This window comes from Toxorhynchites rutilus, chromosome 3 (genome assembly GCF_029784135.1).
Source record: "Toxorhynchites rutilus septentrionalis strain SRP chromosome 3, ASM2978413v1, whole genome shotgun sequence".
Taxonomy (NCBI): domain Eukaryota; kingdom Metazoa; phylum Arthropoda; class Insecta; order Diptera; family Culicidae; genus Toxorhynchites; species Toxorhynchites rutilus.
The window spans coordinates 256,710,462-256,727,414 of record NC_073746.1 but is presented as its reverse complement, the minus strand read 5'-3'; the positions used below and the strand labels follow the sequence as shown (position 1 = coordinate 256,727,414).

The 16,953-nt window shown below is 36.8% G+C and overlaps 2 protein-coding genes across 10 annotated transcripts in view; one reads left to right on the top strand and one right to left on the bottom strand.

Annotated features, from left to right (window-relative positions):
• LOC129780125 (60S ribosomal protein L36) overlaps positions 1–16,953 on the top strand; it is a 378,186-nt gene that overhangs the window by 2,425 nt on the left and 358,808 nt on the right. The gene's annotated exons all lie outside the window — the stretch shown is intronic.
• Positions 1–16,953, bottom strand: part of LOC129780113 (uncharacterized) — a 391,085-nt gene that overhangs the window by 173,737 nt on the left and 200,395 nt on the right. For 7 of the 9 annotated variants that reach the window (XM_055788062.1, XM_055788066.1, XM_055788065.1 and 4 more), the window contains exon 2: positions 16,285–16,795. In XM_055788062.1, coding sequence (XP_055644037.1) covers positions 16,285–16,397 — 113 coding nt within the window. In that variant the 5' untranslated portion in view covers positions 16,398–16,795. Of the gene's footprint in view, positions 1–16,284; positions 16,796–16,953 lie in introns of those variants that run through there. The other 2 variants (XM_055788070.1, XM_055788068.1) reach the window with 1 other exon arrangement.

The following is a 16,953-nucleotide window of genomic DNA, read 5'->3' as shown; positions in this document are numbered from 1 at the left end:
AAACAATCGAGCCTCCGCCATCTCTGGAAGCTCAGAAAAAATCGAGTGGTTCTAACGTTATGATACGAAGTGCATTATTCAAGTCGTCGATAAAAAGCAACACGCTTGGATCATGAAGTTATTGCACCCATTTATTTTTTTGCGAAAACCCTGATTTCCGGTGATTTTTCCGTTTAAAAAAAAAACTCAAATTTTAACATCTACGACACTTGTAAATGAAGTCCGATTGAGGTAATATTTTGCCTTAGATATTTTATCGTGTAAATCAACATTTCACACGAAGTTCTATAGCAAAAATCGAGATGATCTTTTTCATTAGCACCCTAAACCATACTTTTTGCTTCATATTCCGAGAAAAAAGTCCCAGAGTGTCGGTTTTTGATAAAAAAATTCGGGATGACAGTAGATCTCGACGTTTCATGCCATTTTAAGACATTTAGACTCAATTTTTTTTTAAAACCCCGATTTCCTTTATTCACCCCTAGGGTGATTTTTCGATTTTGAAAAAAAAACTATTTATATATTTATATAGTGGAAACAATATGTTCTGCAAACACTCACTTTGGTAGATATTGCCTTCAATTGTTCCTTTCATGACGCTGACTTCAATCACCTATGTACACCGAGGTCCAGAAGGAGTTCGTATTCGTATTTTCGTATTTTTCGTATTTTACATAAGTTTCATCATCCATCAAAATAGACGTATTTGGTTTCTGCAAAACCCGATTATACAGCTTACGGGCCCTGGTTTTTCGCTCTGGATTTTTGTTCAGCACTTTGTTTCGACATTTTCTGTTCGCACTTAATACAGATGAGCGAAATTGGAGTCCTTTGGGAATTAATTGATAGGAGCACTGAAAATGTTTTAGCTTATATTTGAAACATTATTTATGTTATTCTTCCCATGAAGATCATTGTTTTTCCAACAACATTGTCGAACACCAAATTTTGAGCAAATGTATTCCGAGTTACGATTTTCTGAAATAAACGTCAATGAATTTAGATACACCCCTAAAAAATAAGTTCTTTGCGAGTAAATGATCCCCTTGCTATGAACAGTAGAATAAGATTAAATGTAATGAAATGTACACTACGAATATACGAATAAATTTAAGAATTGAGTTTGATGCTGATGGCATTGTTACAATCTCCTTGTATCCCATTCTTTTATGGAAAAAATATGTCATCCTTTTAAGCTCGAGTCAACCGCAAGTAATCGGTTTTTATCTTACTAACCATAAAATTTAAAAAAAAAAAATGTTTATATCTAGATATATAAAAATGGATTTCTATCTGTCTGTCTGTCTGATTCATATGGACTCGGAAACTACTGAACCGATTTACATGAAAATTGGTAAGTACAAATGATACACAAATTTCTGCATTACTCGAGAACTAATCAAGCAATAAATGATTTTACGGTGGTTAGATACTCCTCCCTCTTCTCTGGGAGGGGGGTATGCTGCCGTATAAATGAAACACAAATTTCTACATTGCTCAAGAACAAATCAAGCAAATGAAACCAAATTAGGCATTTGGAGGTTTTACGGTGCAATGAATGTTTCTATGGTGGTTAGGCACTCCACCCACCCTCTCTAAGGGTTGGCTGTCATACAAAGGAAAAACTAATTTCAGCATAACTCGAAAACAAATCAAGCAAATGGAGCCAAATCAGGCATGTGAAGATTTTAGGGGGCACGAACTTTTCTATGGTGAATGGACATTCCTCCCCCCTTTCTAAGGGGTGATGAGGGGAGGGGTCTGTTTTTATTCTATCATATTTTCTGTATCAAACATTCATTCCATGTAACGGAGAAACCTGTTATTTGCAAGTGGTTGAAAAATCTTGAACGAGAATTGTGTCTGAAAATAATCTTATATTAGAATGATGAGTTTTGGTAGAAGTACAAGGAATTTTATAGTAAAAGGTAAATTCAACGGGGTCGATTAGAAGATTCTGCGATTGGACTCATGAACTTGCGCTTAGTAAGAAAACGTGAATTTTTGAAGGTATTGATAACAAAAACAACGAGACGAAGTTTTCCGGGTCAGCTAGTATAATTATAAAAATATAGTTAAGAATTCGGCTTCTTAAAACTTATGTAATTCAAGGATTATATGTTTGAATTTGTGTATTTGTATGGTTTGAGTATGATTGGATGTTTTAGTGCAACCGATTACAATAAAAAAACAACATTACTTTGCATTACAATTTACAACTCAATTAACTCATCGTTTTGATCGTTACATATACGTTTGTGAATTATATGAATTTCACAGTGTGCCCACACCAAATAAGATAGCTGATATATGAGCTACAAAAGCTACAAATAATAAATAAATAAGTGATGTACCAGATATTTAAAAAAAACTTTAACCGTTTCTTTAACCTTCCATCCTCCATTTCCCTTCACAATATGAACAAACAAGCATGTCATATTCGCACATATTACAGCTTTGCTTTATTATACTTTATCGCCTTTAACATACCATCTTAGAAAAACATCAGCAGTCTCTTCTTCGTAAATAGCCTTCAGTTTCGTAAAAGCATTCTTAAGGAATGACTATAGCTGGCAATAACGATGTCCCACCGCTTTGTCTAGGGATGTGCATGAGCTTTGTTAAAAGTATCTTCGGAAGATGTTTTCAAAACCAACATAACGGTGCGTTGAAATTCAAAATTATAATCCTGAGTCAACTTTGAGCATCCACTGAAAAGTCTCCCTTCCCGACAACAAAAAGGATCCTTCCTTCCTCCGGGGGGGGGGGGGGGGTGGTGGAAACGACTGAGAACCTCCGATTTCATTTTCCTGTTGCCGAGCCGTCGAGGAAACACGCATTACCAGGCCCAAACGATACTGTGTCACAAATCTAATTTGTGAGGAGATATCACACGCTAGGGCTGACAGCCGTGGAATATTGCTTAGTCATCTGCACACACCTTCTCGCACAATAAAAAAAAGTCAAATAAAACATGAGATTCGTGAGGTTAACTGCGACAGTCTTATTTTTTGCTCGATGGAGTATCCTGTGCCGCGGAAGTGCCTCACAGTGGTCCCTCAGAAATTCTAGATGGCATTAAATAGAAAAATGAACAACTATGCCATACCGAATGAATGCTCTAGTTTTGTTCTATAACCTTCAAGACATCTAGTATCACATATGGCAACAGTGTCCGTGACGATTATCGTTACGATAACGACGTGGAAACGTAGTGTTTGATGCAGTGAACCAGTGTAGCGATAAACACGCATGTTTTTCAAATTTTGCACAAGTGCAACAAAATACGTTAAAAAATAATGTGATGGTGTTCTGGATAGAGAATTTTATACTGATTTCGAATTTGTATTCCGTTTTTATTTTAAAAAATTTTGAAGCTGTGAAATGAAAGAAAAGTACATTTCCTACACTGAATTTATACAAAGGTAGACCTACAAAAAATTCTCCAAACATCTCCCAAGTTTTTTATAACCAAATGCCTTCCTTAGGGTCCCCTCTACACTTTCCCTTTGTGACTTCTGGCCGCTTCTGACCACTTTGCGAAAAAAGCCATAAATATTTAGATACCTCATACGTTTTTCGATTTTAAAAAAATGTTATCCCTTCCCCCTGCACCCCTTTTTGAGTTTTGGGGAAAATGAATATTGAAAACGTGTTCAGAAAGATTGAAAACATATATTTAGACACCCCACACGTGTTTTTCCGAAGATTTCAAATTTTACCCCCTCCCCCAGCCTTTGCTTTGGGTTTCATAACCAAAATGACTCAAAAATAGATTCAGCACCTTCTAAAACCTCCGTACACCAAATTTCAAGGCATTTCCATAAATTTTTCTATTTAATGCCACCTAGAATTTCTGAGGGACCACTGTGTGCCTGCCCGCTAACGCATTCATGTCATCCTGTCACGGTCACGGGCGGGAAGCTTTTGACGGCAACATTAGCGTGGGTTGTTTGCACTGGTGCTTTCATTCATTTCAATATGGCATTTGGGATGTGTATACATATTTTACAGAATGCGGAACAGGTAATGTCTTCATTTCACCGTTTCCTACGTGAACTCTGGGTAAATGAACGAAAAATGTTTCAGGGAGAAGAATGTTTACCTGTTTTTTTTGAATATCTTTCAGTGCTAAAGGCGATTGAAACGTTGGAATCAGGCTGAAAAATAAACTACGGAAATAAAGTACCTTATCACTTCACCATTTCAGAAAGGATTGGACATATAGGGAAACGAACCGTAGTTAGTAAGTGTGCACTTGACATTGTCGATTATTTCTCTGTAGTTCATATCCGCATTAAACAAACTAGACACCGTGACAGGTCTCCATTGGTTCCATCCATTCATTCATTCCTGTGGTTGAATCCCAAACAAAATTTTACATAATGTCAATAAAATCAGGACAGCAGAACGTTGAAAAATTTGACTCTTGCTCAACGTAAACGAACTCAGAATAATGTGACATTTGCAAATGTTTCTATACATCAGATTTTTCTCGAGGAAAACATATACAAGACGAATTATTCACAGAGAAACTAGCGTATAAAGAAAACTTCGGTTGAGATGGAGGGGTTTGCCACCGACTTATAGCTCCTATCAGCAGTATTCTTTTCACTAGTGGAGACAGAGTATGTCGTTATGTTTTCGTCATACTTAATGTTTTTTGACCTTCATTCTCGAAGGGGAACGAGATACGATAAAGAGATTTTTTTACTCTTTGTGAGGTCAAATGGCAGAATATGAATCGCTAAGTGAGAATGCTGGGTGGAATCGTCCCATCGTGAGATCTCATTTTGACAAAAGTGAAGTTATTCTATGAAAAAGTTCAGTCCGCGAAAGTTCCGAAAACGTAATGATAATATTTGACTGATAAACAGTTACTGGAGACATTCTAGAGTGGGAGAGTGGGCAGCCTCGATACCGTGATACATGCACATGCACAAGATGTTTTCAAATCGATTTTTCACGCGTGTGGTGTGTGTTGTTGAGTTGGAATTGATCATCTATTACCTCCAAAATTGAGAACGTTGCGAATCACTAGAAATTTTTCAATCATCTATTGTGAAGATTGATACCGTGCTTTAGACCCCCTCTCAGTATCAGAAGCAGCTTGATTTTAGAAGCACAATCTATATCAGCTGGAAAAGTTTTTTTTATTCTTTATTTTTGAGACTTTCAGCCTCCTGGGCTGGTTCGTCTCAGAGCTGGAAAAGTTGTTTCTTTACAATATCTATTATGAACAAATGTTAGTCAGCTTGTGGTAAAAGATACACTATATGTTTTCACTATTTTAGTGGCGTAAATTTTGAGCAATCGAAACTATACTGAATTACATATCCTGAACGCGAATACCCGTTTGTAATAAAATATAATGGAAAAATGCCAAAACAAGCTTCGTTCAGAATATTTATTTTATTATAGTGTTGACTGCTTAAAAATGGACCCTTCCACAGGAAAAGAATTTTTTAACAAAAAAAATGTTAGGTTAGTTGTGTCCTAGACATAGTTGGGTCAGTCCGCATAGATGACGTAGGATTAAGTTATGCTAGCTGTATCATATTGAATTTGGATATATTTAAAACATTACATTATTTGATTTTTCCATAATTTTGTGGCAATAAAAATAGTATTTGATTGTTAAGTATCATTTGTTCAATCCATCAATTGTACAATCGAGTGATGATGGCAGAAGTATAGAAGTCGTTGATTCGCGCATATCACAATGAAAGATGGCAAAGTGGTATGCAATATACTAAAAACTACCCTCTGTAGCTTCTGTATTCTGTATGGATAAAATAATGAGCACAAAATAAAAAATTTCTTCATTCCTATTTTCGCTTTAAACCAATACTTAACGAGGCTAAATACGTCAACGCGAATTTCAACTAACAACACCTACTTTGATCTCAGAGTAAAACATATGGGAAATCATTAAAAACATCCTGATCCCCCGTCACTTCCCAGTTTTTCATTTTATATAGCCTTCATTTGACGGAGACGAACACAAAAAAGTATATAAGAGGTTGCATCTAGGACACGACCGCATTTTCGACGTAGAATTTTAGGAATTATATTAATCAATCCGCTTGTTTATCATTTCGGAAATTATTTTAGAATGCATTAAAATTTTTGAAATAACTTTTTAGTTACAGTCAATGCTCTCTATAACGACAATCTTTATAGCGACAAATCTCTCTATAACGACATGTCCAAAGGTCCCTTCAAAATCGCATAGAAATTCTTTTCTTCATTGCGACATTTCTCTATAACGACCTTTCCCTATAACGACACATTATCACTTCTATTTACTAAAACATAACATTCTCTATTGCGACAGTTTTCAATTTCACTCCACTCATAGCGTCAATGTCAGTGCCTACGAACGTAAATAGCCTATGTTGTGTATTGTAAGGTCTAATCAACTTTGAACATCTGTTCACGCCCAATTGATTTCAATCTTCGGATACTTACAAAAACAGAAATTTAAACCATAAAAGATAGGGAAAGCTTATTGAAACAAATTAATCGAAGAATTGTTGTACAAGAATCCCGTCCTAGAATGAAATTGCAATAAATTTAAAAATGAATGTATTGTTTGCGCAATTGTTATATGGATAAGACTATTGATACCAAATTCAGGCAATAACCTGAAGTATCGTTTGTTTCACTTCGAAAACATTCGCTGCTCAAAATGGGTTGAAATACACACAAATCTTCAACGATAAAAATAAATTGGACATAGTTCAAAGGTTCGAAAGACAACATTGTCTAATGAATTCAATGTGCCGCATAATGCGAATTCATTCATCATCAAAAATATGGACTAGAGTCGTGAAAAGGGTAAGAATACTGGCTTCAATGATGTTCAATTGGTATATTTTGTTCGGCGATGAGATAAATAAAATCAATCATTTATTAAATCAGAGCCTGACGGAGCATTCAACAATGAAACTATAAGCTCACTTAGCAAGCAGATGCTTTTCAGATTATCTATGCTGGTTTATTAACAAAAAATCAGTTTACAATTTACTTTTTTTTCCTTCTAGAAAAATCGTTGTATCGAACGAATGAGCTGAATTTTATATTCATTGTTTAATGTTTTTTGTTTCAAGATGGTTAGACATCAATTGCTTTTGTTTCTAATATAATTTGATTGGTGTGTGTGAGCTTGGGCGTATCTCTCCTTATAGCAACATTTAAGCTCTCTATAGCGACAAACTTTCATAGCGACAACTCTCTATAACGACGGTCCCTTGCGATGTCGCTATAGAGAGCTTTCACTATATTTAGTTATTCAGTGTTTTTTATATTACTAAAAAATTTCATTCAAAATTTAAAAAAATTTAAAACTGATAAACTCATAGAGAATATATTACATATTAAATATAGAAAAGAAAAGTTCCACTGTCTACTGGTCCGTATTGAGAACCCGCTATGTCTGACAATAAGAAGTGTATCGAAGAGTAGTCTTAAACATTTAACACGTTATTACACACAAACGGGTGATTTTTTTTGTACGTGTAATCAGAGTACGCTTACATGTCAAAAATCGAAACACAAATCATTTGGTCGCGGTCATAAAGTTGTTTTCGAAATGTCGCGGATTCATTTGGAAACTTTAAAGAAAATTCTGCACAATTGGTGCCCCGAAAAGAGTGTTTATCAGGGAAATACCACAAAATATCAAAAAAAAAAATCAAAGTTTGTCCAGAAAGTGTTGAACGAATCCTCGCAAAGTTCGGCAATGAGTGTTCTTTCGAGTATCTCAGCAGAAGTGGACGAAAATCCGGACCAAGTAATCCCGAATTGGACCGAAAAGTTGTAAATTATATTCAGTAGAACAGGCATCTATTCGTGATTTGGCCAAGAAGTTCAAAACCACTGTTGGGATAATTCAGTGGATTAAACAGAGACATGGTCTTAAGACCTATAAAAAGCAAAAAGTGGCTAAACAAACACCGGAGCAGCAAGATCGCGCCAAAACACTAACTCAAAAGCTATATGAGCGTATTTTGAACAATCCCAACCAGTGTATTCTCATGAATGACGAAACATACGTCAAAAAAGATTCCAGAACGCTGCCGGGACCCTAATTTTATACAAAATCGATTGTAGAGTGTACTATTTGCGGATACGACTGTTGCGATGGAAAAATTCGGCCAAAAAGTGCTCGTCTGGCAAGCCATTTGCACGTGTGACATGCGATCGTCAACATTTTTCACAAAAGGGATTATAAATAAAATTTATGTGGAAGAATGTTCAAAGAAGATATTGCTTCCAATTTATAGAAAGCACGAGGTTCCTCCTCTATTTTGGCCGGATTAGGCATCGACACACCATGACAATTCCACTCTACAATGGTTTTCGGAAAACAACATCATGTTCGTCGAAAAAGACCTCAACCCACCTAACTGTCCCCAGTTACAGTGTCTTAAAATATGTCAGAGCTCAAGCAGAATTTGATGAATGGAGATAAATCTAGGAGTTAAAGAGTCTGAGGAAACCATGTATGCTCTCTGTGTGTAACATACTTCTTAGTAAACCCTTTTTCCTAACAACTTTTGCACATAATGAACTGCGCGAATAGAAATACTTCCTATCGATTGATGCAAATATCTCTGCGAACTATCGAGAAATAGCGAGGCTTAAATCGCAGTAGTTCTTCTCTCCTCTCTTCATTCTATTCTTGTATCGAGCCGTGTGTATATTTGTGTGAAATCAGCATTCAGCATGAATGATGTCCGCTCGTTGTGTTGTGCTTGCTAGCTCGCTCGCAATTGCTATTCCATTTCATTCTATATTTTGCTTTGAACTACTTTAGTTCATTTGCCTCTAGCCCTGAGAAACGCCCTTGTGGAAAGAAGCTCTACTCCATACTCCTCCATCACTTGTCTTGAAAAAAAAAACAATCCACTCCCGCTCGACGCTCGCCGGCAACGATGTTGCTATAATGACCATCAAACGAGAAATGGTGTGGCTTCAAATCGCAAATGACTCATTTAAGTTGAAAACAGACAGAACAAATGTATTAGTTTCAGTATTAGTTATTGACGGTACGGGAAAGTAAGCACACAAATCGGCAGAACAAATGTATGGGAAAATGAGAATGCTTCCACTTTTCATTGATTTGAACCATTAAGGGATTGAGGAATTGTAATGTATAGTATATCAAACAAAACTTAGAAAATTTCCGATTCGAATGGTATGCAAATCATTAGAATTTGTTCGCTGAAAAAATAATTATTCACGTTAACTTTATTTCATTAAAACGTGACCTGTTTTCTGATTTGGCACCCTTCCTGAAATACGTAGTTCTACGACAAAAAATAAACAACTCAAATCAGACAATCCGATCTCGATGGACAAACAAATTGTACCACCTTAGTCGCTGATGCTGCTGATGTTACTCGTATAATTGTTATTTTGCTTGTTCCTTTGGTTTGAGAATGCGAGCTGCTTCGAAATACACTGTATGTCGCTGTTAAACGCCGACTTTTATGCAGTTCTAACTGACTAATGAATTACAAGAGGTGGGACTTGCGATGCCGTTTCCGCATCTCTGCGGGAACTGAACACTAGAGTGCCAATGAAAATGGCCATCTCGAGTTTTCGAACGGAACTTGCTGAAAAAATGTTTCTTCCCCGCAAAAAATTGCACTATGCAATTTTTCAGCTCAATCGTACTTTATTTACTAGTGACGTAAAGACGTCAAAACCTGAGTTTTTTTTTTAAATCGTAAAATCATCCAAGGAGGAGTATATGAAAACGGGACTATAAAAAAATTATCCAAAATGTCTTTAAATTGTATAAAACGTCGAGATCTACTGTCATCTTAAAATTTATTTTTTTTACTCTTTGGGTTTTGGCCGAAAATGAAAATGAATTCAATCAAAATACGGAAGATTCATTTAAATAATGCTTGAGATTTTTCTATTGTTCGATAATTGGTTTCATAAAATATATCATTTTCTTCATTGTAATAACATGTTTTGGAGTACCCGAATCGATTGATGTGGGAATCTTGTGAATGCTTAGGGCAATGATAGAGCAATAACTGTGAGTACATAAACCGCCACCGCAAGCTTGCATCGTCAATTCCAACCAATCAGAATACGAGATTTTCGTTTGAATAATGCTTGGGATTTTTCTATTGTTCGATAGTTAATTTTAAAAAAAAATATTATTTTCTGCCTTGCAATAAATTGTTATGGGAAGATCCAAATCGATTAATGCAAGAATCTCGTAAATCGACCAGAAAATGACTGAGCAATAAGCGTTCGAAATTAGACAATTTTCGCTATGCGATCGATTTTCGTTTTTGAATTTGTACCCCCAATATGTTCCCGAAAGACGTAATCCCACGTTGAAAAGTTTACAAAACGTGTGAACCGCGAGAATTCACAAACAAAAATGATACAAGTAAAACATTGGTTTTACAGAAGTATCGATCTAAAATAGTTTTTGAGGAAAATGAATTTTAATTTTTAAAATAATTTGTTTTCAGTTTATATTTTTTTTAATTTGTATAATTTTTTTAATAAACAATTTAAACAAATTTTTACATTCCATTCATTGACCAATTTTTTCAGGTTTTTATATTTCTTAAGACATTTTTGGTAAAATAAAAAAAATAATTAGGTCCTTTTCAAAGAGTCGTCCAGATTTTTTTTTTGGTTTTCAAGTATGCAAAGTTGCTTCAATGGCCAATGTTATTACACCCTCAAAATATCACTGCAATCTAAGATGGTGCTGTCAATGGCTAGTCGAGTTTTCATTAAATTCGTCATCTCCTTTTTTTGTACAAAAATATAACTCTCCCGTTAATAAGATATAAGGTAATTTCAGTGTTCCATAAAATGAATTTTCATGTAACTCTAGGCTTTTTTGGTTAGTCTACTTTTTTCAGGTGACCAATAAACTGGAATAAAATGAACAGACAGCAACCATACAAGAAATTGCCATTACATATAGTATAACATTTGGACTCATGTTCTGTTCTCTTGCCGCCACCACGACTAACATAATATTTATGGTCAGTTCAAACCATGTGAGAAATCAATTCGATTCGTGTCAGACCGAAATGGGACGATGCGTGATAAAAAGCATGTCTTTTTCGAGGAAACCTCCTCCTACATTACTTTTTCTGGAATCACATCGTTGGTCAAAGCAATTCATTACACTCATATTATCTTGTCGATACTCTGTCGAGGATGGTTCCTTCGCACTGTTTGCACCTGTTCGGCTCACTCATCTTTGCCGAAGTATGCTTTCATTCTTTTGAAAATATCGACACCCGTGAGATTGACAACCGGAAAGGTGTTCGACTGGAAAAGACATCAAAAATCAGGTTACGAGGAAAAACAACAACCACAAAAGTTCCATTGCCACCACTGTGCTGATGATGACTTCAATCAGACCCGGCTACAGTCATTCCCTATGACCAATTCTGATCATTTTCAGCACCATACGAAGGAGAAAAAGACAGGCAGTCTTTAGGCCACATAATGCGCATCGTATCGTTCGTCCGCAATCCAATGTTTCTTGAAGGGCAATTTAGAGTGGGAGTGAAATGGCGAAGCCTATTGTTAGATGGAGAAAGTTTTCTACAGCGGACGGCCCGAACTTCGTCGGCTGGCATGATGATAACGAGCCTCGATAAGGAAAACTGACGAGTGGAATGTCCCTCTGCTATTCGAACGATCCATAATCATAATGGCGCATAAAAGTGGAAGATAATTGAATTGTGGCCCAGTCTGGGGGCACGATCCGATAGAGGCTGGTTTTGTGTGTGGGAGAAAGACAGTTCGTGTCCCAACCGTGGAGGACGTTTTTGGTTGATTAAATTGTTACGAGTTTTATTGCGCTATTCATTTCAAACAGGCCGCTTATTTATTGGAAATTTATTCCAGGAATTTTCATCACTAGTCGCTCGACGGATTATGTAAACAAACGATTGCGACAAATTTATTGTATGTTTTGAATGTTTTTCGAGTTTTAGTGGGTATTATTTTTGGAAAATCTCTTCGTTGGATGTACCTGTCAGAATTGAAAGGAATGTAGGAATTGTAAGGAATTATAATTGAGACGTTTAATGAATAAGCCAAGCCAAGTGCCAGCGATGGGAACAATTATCAATTGTATGACATTGTATTCCATCTACGAATTATCATCATTCCACGGAAAAAAAAACTGTTGCGAAATTAAAAACAAAGCCTCCAATTTATACAGATGTCAAATCTTATTTTCCTGTGCCTCTCTGATAACCACCAAATTCCCATCTCTTATAGTTTCGGTACCAACTCATCACCGTCAACGGTCCACAATGGATCTTCCTGTTGCAATTTCGAATGATTTTGGCACGCTCCTTGGTTTATTAGGTCGCATCATTCTTACTCAATCGCCTCAAGGTTGAATTTCAATTTGCTTGATAGTTTCCTATTTGTTTCGAAGAAAAACATTGAAACGAGACAAGGATCACATTCATCTACAACACTATAGCGTTGTTGTTAACGTAGAACTATGGAAAGAAAGAAATTTAAGATTCCACTCTTTAGTAGAAATTTTGCAGCTAATTTACCATTGACAACGCATAAAAACAACAACAATGAGTGAGTGTTATGCAATAATACATTAACAATCTCCACCAAACAGTATGATAAACGACGCAGTGTGCCATTTCATTGCGCTTATACCTCGAATTTTGAATCGCGATCAAAATCGCCGCACAGAGTGTAAAGGGGGGACCCCGGTTTATTTTTAGCATTTTTGGGAAGTTTATGCCCTCAGAAATATTGCCCCAAAAGGATTCTTCGATATTTGATTTCGTAACGAAGTTACAGCCAAAAGTATGAAGTCGCCTCAAGGAATATAGTATTGCTGTATGATTTTTTTTTTCTCGAAACCATGTTTTTTCAACTGGTGGTATCGATATCTCAGGATTTACTCGAACGATTCGGTTGAAATTTATTATCATAATGTGGAAATGAATTTACTAAAGCGTTACATAAACTTTTTTTTTTTGATATCTCATTTTTTGGATTTTTTATGAGCTCTAAACAGCGATTTTTCATAAAAAAATAATTCACTTTTAACATTTTTAACTTCAAATATGCCTTAAACAATAACCAAAATACCCGAAACTTAATTTATTATTTTTCGACCTTCCAGAGAGGGGCCGCCCTTAAATCTATTATCTGAAAAACCCCATCGACCCTTGGAAATGATAATGCTCTTGATTTTCATGTCGAAAAAAAGCGCTGCGGTAACATCAGCCTTGAAAAGATAATTTGAATACTTTGAGGCATCTCTTAGTTTCAAGAAAAGTTGTGGAGCGAGGATCTAAAATAGAAATCTCGTTGACCACAATACACGAGACAAATCTGGTTGACATGTGGTTTAAACAAGACGATGCCACATGCCATACAGTCTACGGAACGATGTACCAATTGCGCAATGAATTTGTTGAGTATCTATCGTTTTGAACCAGTGACTTGACCGCCTAGATCGCGCGATTTGACGCCATTGGACTACTTTTGAGGAGTTATGTCAAATCTCTTGTTTATACTGATAAACCAGCACCGATTCATACGTGTTATCGGTGAGATACCAGCCAATATGCTCCAAAAAGTAACGGAAAACTGGACTTCACGTGTGGAGCACCTAAAACATAGTCGTGGTCAACATTTACGTGAAAAAATCTTCAAAAAAACAAATAATTGAAGATTGATTTTCAACTCCCAACAAGCGTGCAAATCGCATAAAGACCAGCAAAGCAGCTGTCAAAAATTAACTGAAAGTGAGTACCAATATAACGCCACGAAAAAGCAACCAAAAACAAAATATACGCAACCCGCGGAAATCCAAAAGTCGCGATACATTTCGAGCAGACTTCGCATCAAGACATCAGTGTATGGCTCTGTGTGCGTACCATGTCAGTGTTGTTTTGATTTTTTGTTGCTGCACTAGTGTATGGATGTGGATACGAATGCACCAGCTGCCTCGATGTAAAGTATCCCAAATAAACAACAACCAGTGTATGGTTCTGGTGTGCGTGCTCTGTGGGACCCTTGTTTGGTGCCGGTTGGTTTACGTTGCACGAAATGTTGTTTGAGATGCGATCCCTCTGATGTAATAGTGAACAACATGTTTATATAGGTCACTAGTTGACCCGGTAAACTTCGTCCCGCCTAAAATTTATTCTCGTTATCACATCCATGATTTCTTACTAAGCGCACGTTCATTTGGTTGGCATCTCTGCATGTAACGTATGCGTGATACTGTTTGAAACATTGTACAAATTAGGTCCATATAGGCTGCGAATAAAAGAAGCCGATTTCCTTTGTTGGAGAGTTGCACCATGATCAGGTGGCAGCGTATTCGTAATTTGTCCCACGCGCAAATGTTTCAAAAAAAAAAGACATTTAAATCGTCGTGGAGTGTCCTTCAAAAATGTTCTAGACCGAAAAATGAAAGACCAACTATGTGTGGAGGTACCTGGAAATGGATCCACCCTACAATATTAAGACCTGCCGTGCGTTCCGGAAGCGTGTGGAGGCCGTAATTGCAGCAAGTGGAAACTCGATCAATGATGAACATAGTTTAAGACTCTCAGAAAAATTAGTCGAAACAGAAAATTTTGAGATTTTTTTAAATTTTTTTTTTGTTAAACTGATTGCAAAGCTGAGGAAACAAAAAAATATCTTTTAGATAACTCATCATAAACTACTGAAATGACTATATCATCATAAGCCATTCTATCAATGGTAATTTCCAGAGAAAAGGATGGCTTTTCGCAGAACCCAGAACAATTGTAATGAAGGAAATGAATTGTGGTTAACCGTTTTTACTTGATATTTGTTACAAACAAATACCCTATTTCAAAAATAATCATCACTAGAATAGCTGTTCAATTCGGCACTTCAATTTCATTCTAAAGAACAAATGGCAATTTTTTATTATTTGTCAGCATTAGTGTGTAATCGCTTCAAAATACGACCAGCTAGCAATAAAACTACAATACATCCCCGCTGATAGACCCTACCTTTGCCCGGAGAACACCACCAAGAACCAGACACTGGGCATAAACGTCCGACTTCCGTTTCCTCAGCTCATTTGTTGCAGCTCAGTAATAAGGCCCTCGCTGCAGTATCCAGTACAAATAAAGTGAAAAGCAATTTTCCACTTCATTGAGTTTCTAGCGAATGAAACAGCGGGCGTGCTCATACAACTCGGGATAATCGCGTTTGTTGTGGGTTCCAACTTGCACACATTTACTCACACAAATTGGACCGGAGAAATGACCTCGGGTCAGGTTGTGAGTGGGTGGTAAGATTTATTTACTCGAAGCAGCACCGTTTAAAACTGCTGTTATTTAGGATAACTTTGGAATTTAACCACTCTTCTTTCCCGCTGCTATTCAGCCCGAAAATTGTTTTTTTTGTTTCTCTCAGTTCCTTTGGGAACGAACACAGAAGTACAAACGGCCCACACGACTGGTTGTGTTAGGACAGTGCAGACTTTCTGAGGTTTGTTTTCCCGGAAGCTGAAGTAATTTATCTGGAGATAAACATTACTCTTGCGATTGCCGCTTACAGAACCAAATAAGAGTTGCGCGTGTTTGTGGAGTGAAAAATCTGTAATATGTGTATAAACGACCACAATATCTTTCGATAAATGTCCTGCGCCCCTTCTTTGAAAATGAAGAAGAAATAGTAGTCTTTAGTAAATCGAAAAAGCAGAAAACCCTAATATTCCATGAATCCTATCAAGTGCTGGGTGGAAGCTGTTTCTAATGCAGTGCAATGGACAATTCTACGCGAAAACTGTGTACTAAAACATAAAAGAGAATAAAAGAGAAAATAGAGAACAAAACTATTCATATAGTTAAGGGTGGAGCTTTTCACAAAGATATACTTTAAGAATGAAACATGACAAGGGTCTTCGAGGACTATCAGTCACAAACAGAAGCAATTTTTCCCATTTATCTCGTTGAAAATCCTCCGTTTTGATCGCATGACACGTGCGCACACGTCCTGTCCCTTCCCACGAAGAAAACTTTATACATACCAACAAATGAAAAATCATCTTATTCCGGAACATAATCTTCCTAAATTTATTGTACGGGGGAAAGAAACGCTGACACAGACACGAAAAGATAGGGCTAATAACAAAACTTTACTCCGCTAGCAAACTCATTGCGGGAGGGGGGTGGACTTGTCTCGCAAAAGGGATGGTTAGTAAAGCTAGGCGCAATAAACTGCTACTAACAAATCACGTCTACTTACTGGAAATAGAGTCGCCGACGTCGGTGTCGAGCAGGAGGCAGCCGCCGTGCTTCCGTAGTTGAATTGCGTCTGATAGGAGCTACTGGAAAGGATTTTCTTGTGTGCAGATGCATGGGCTCGATAGGCACTGACACTGAGTTTCATTGTTGACCGTTGGTTAAGGCACACGTTGTGTGCACTCTCGGACAAAACTTCTTCTTCACTAGCGACGGGTTCACACCCCGACCGTTGTCGCCGCTCGAACTTACTCAGACACTTCCCAGCTGGCTCTTCCCAAAAACAAAAATATTATTTTATATTACGCCACTTTTCACTTTCTCTTTTGCTTTTTTCTTCAATGGAATAAAAGCCCAATTAATTTACTATACACTCACTAATCTTCCGTCGCTTCGTGCTCACGATGAAATATCTGCTGGATTTGTTTGCTTCAGATCTCGGAGTTGCAAAGTATCACTCACTGCAGCCGGCTACATTGCCGACCATGGTAACAGGATTAATCTTTTTCGACGATCTGCGAAAAAAGAAAAAAAAACAGTATTAGACCAAGTAATCCAGTTGGCAATAAGCGTTTATCGTATTATCTGTCTAAAACTCTGAAGTAATTGAAGGGCCAAATAATTACTCCGACATCACAGCTGCCTCAAACTATTAATTAATATAGAACAGATC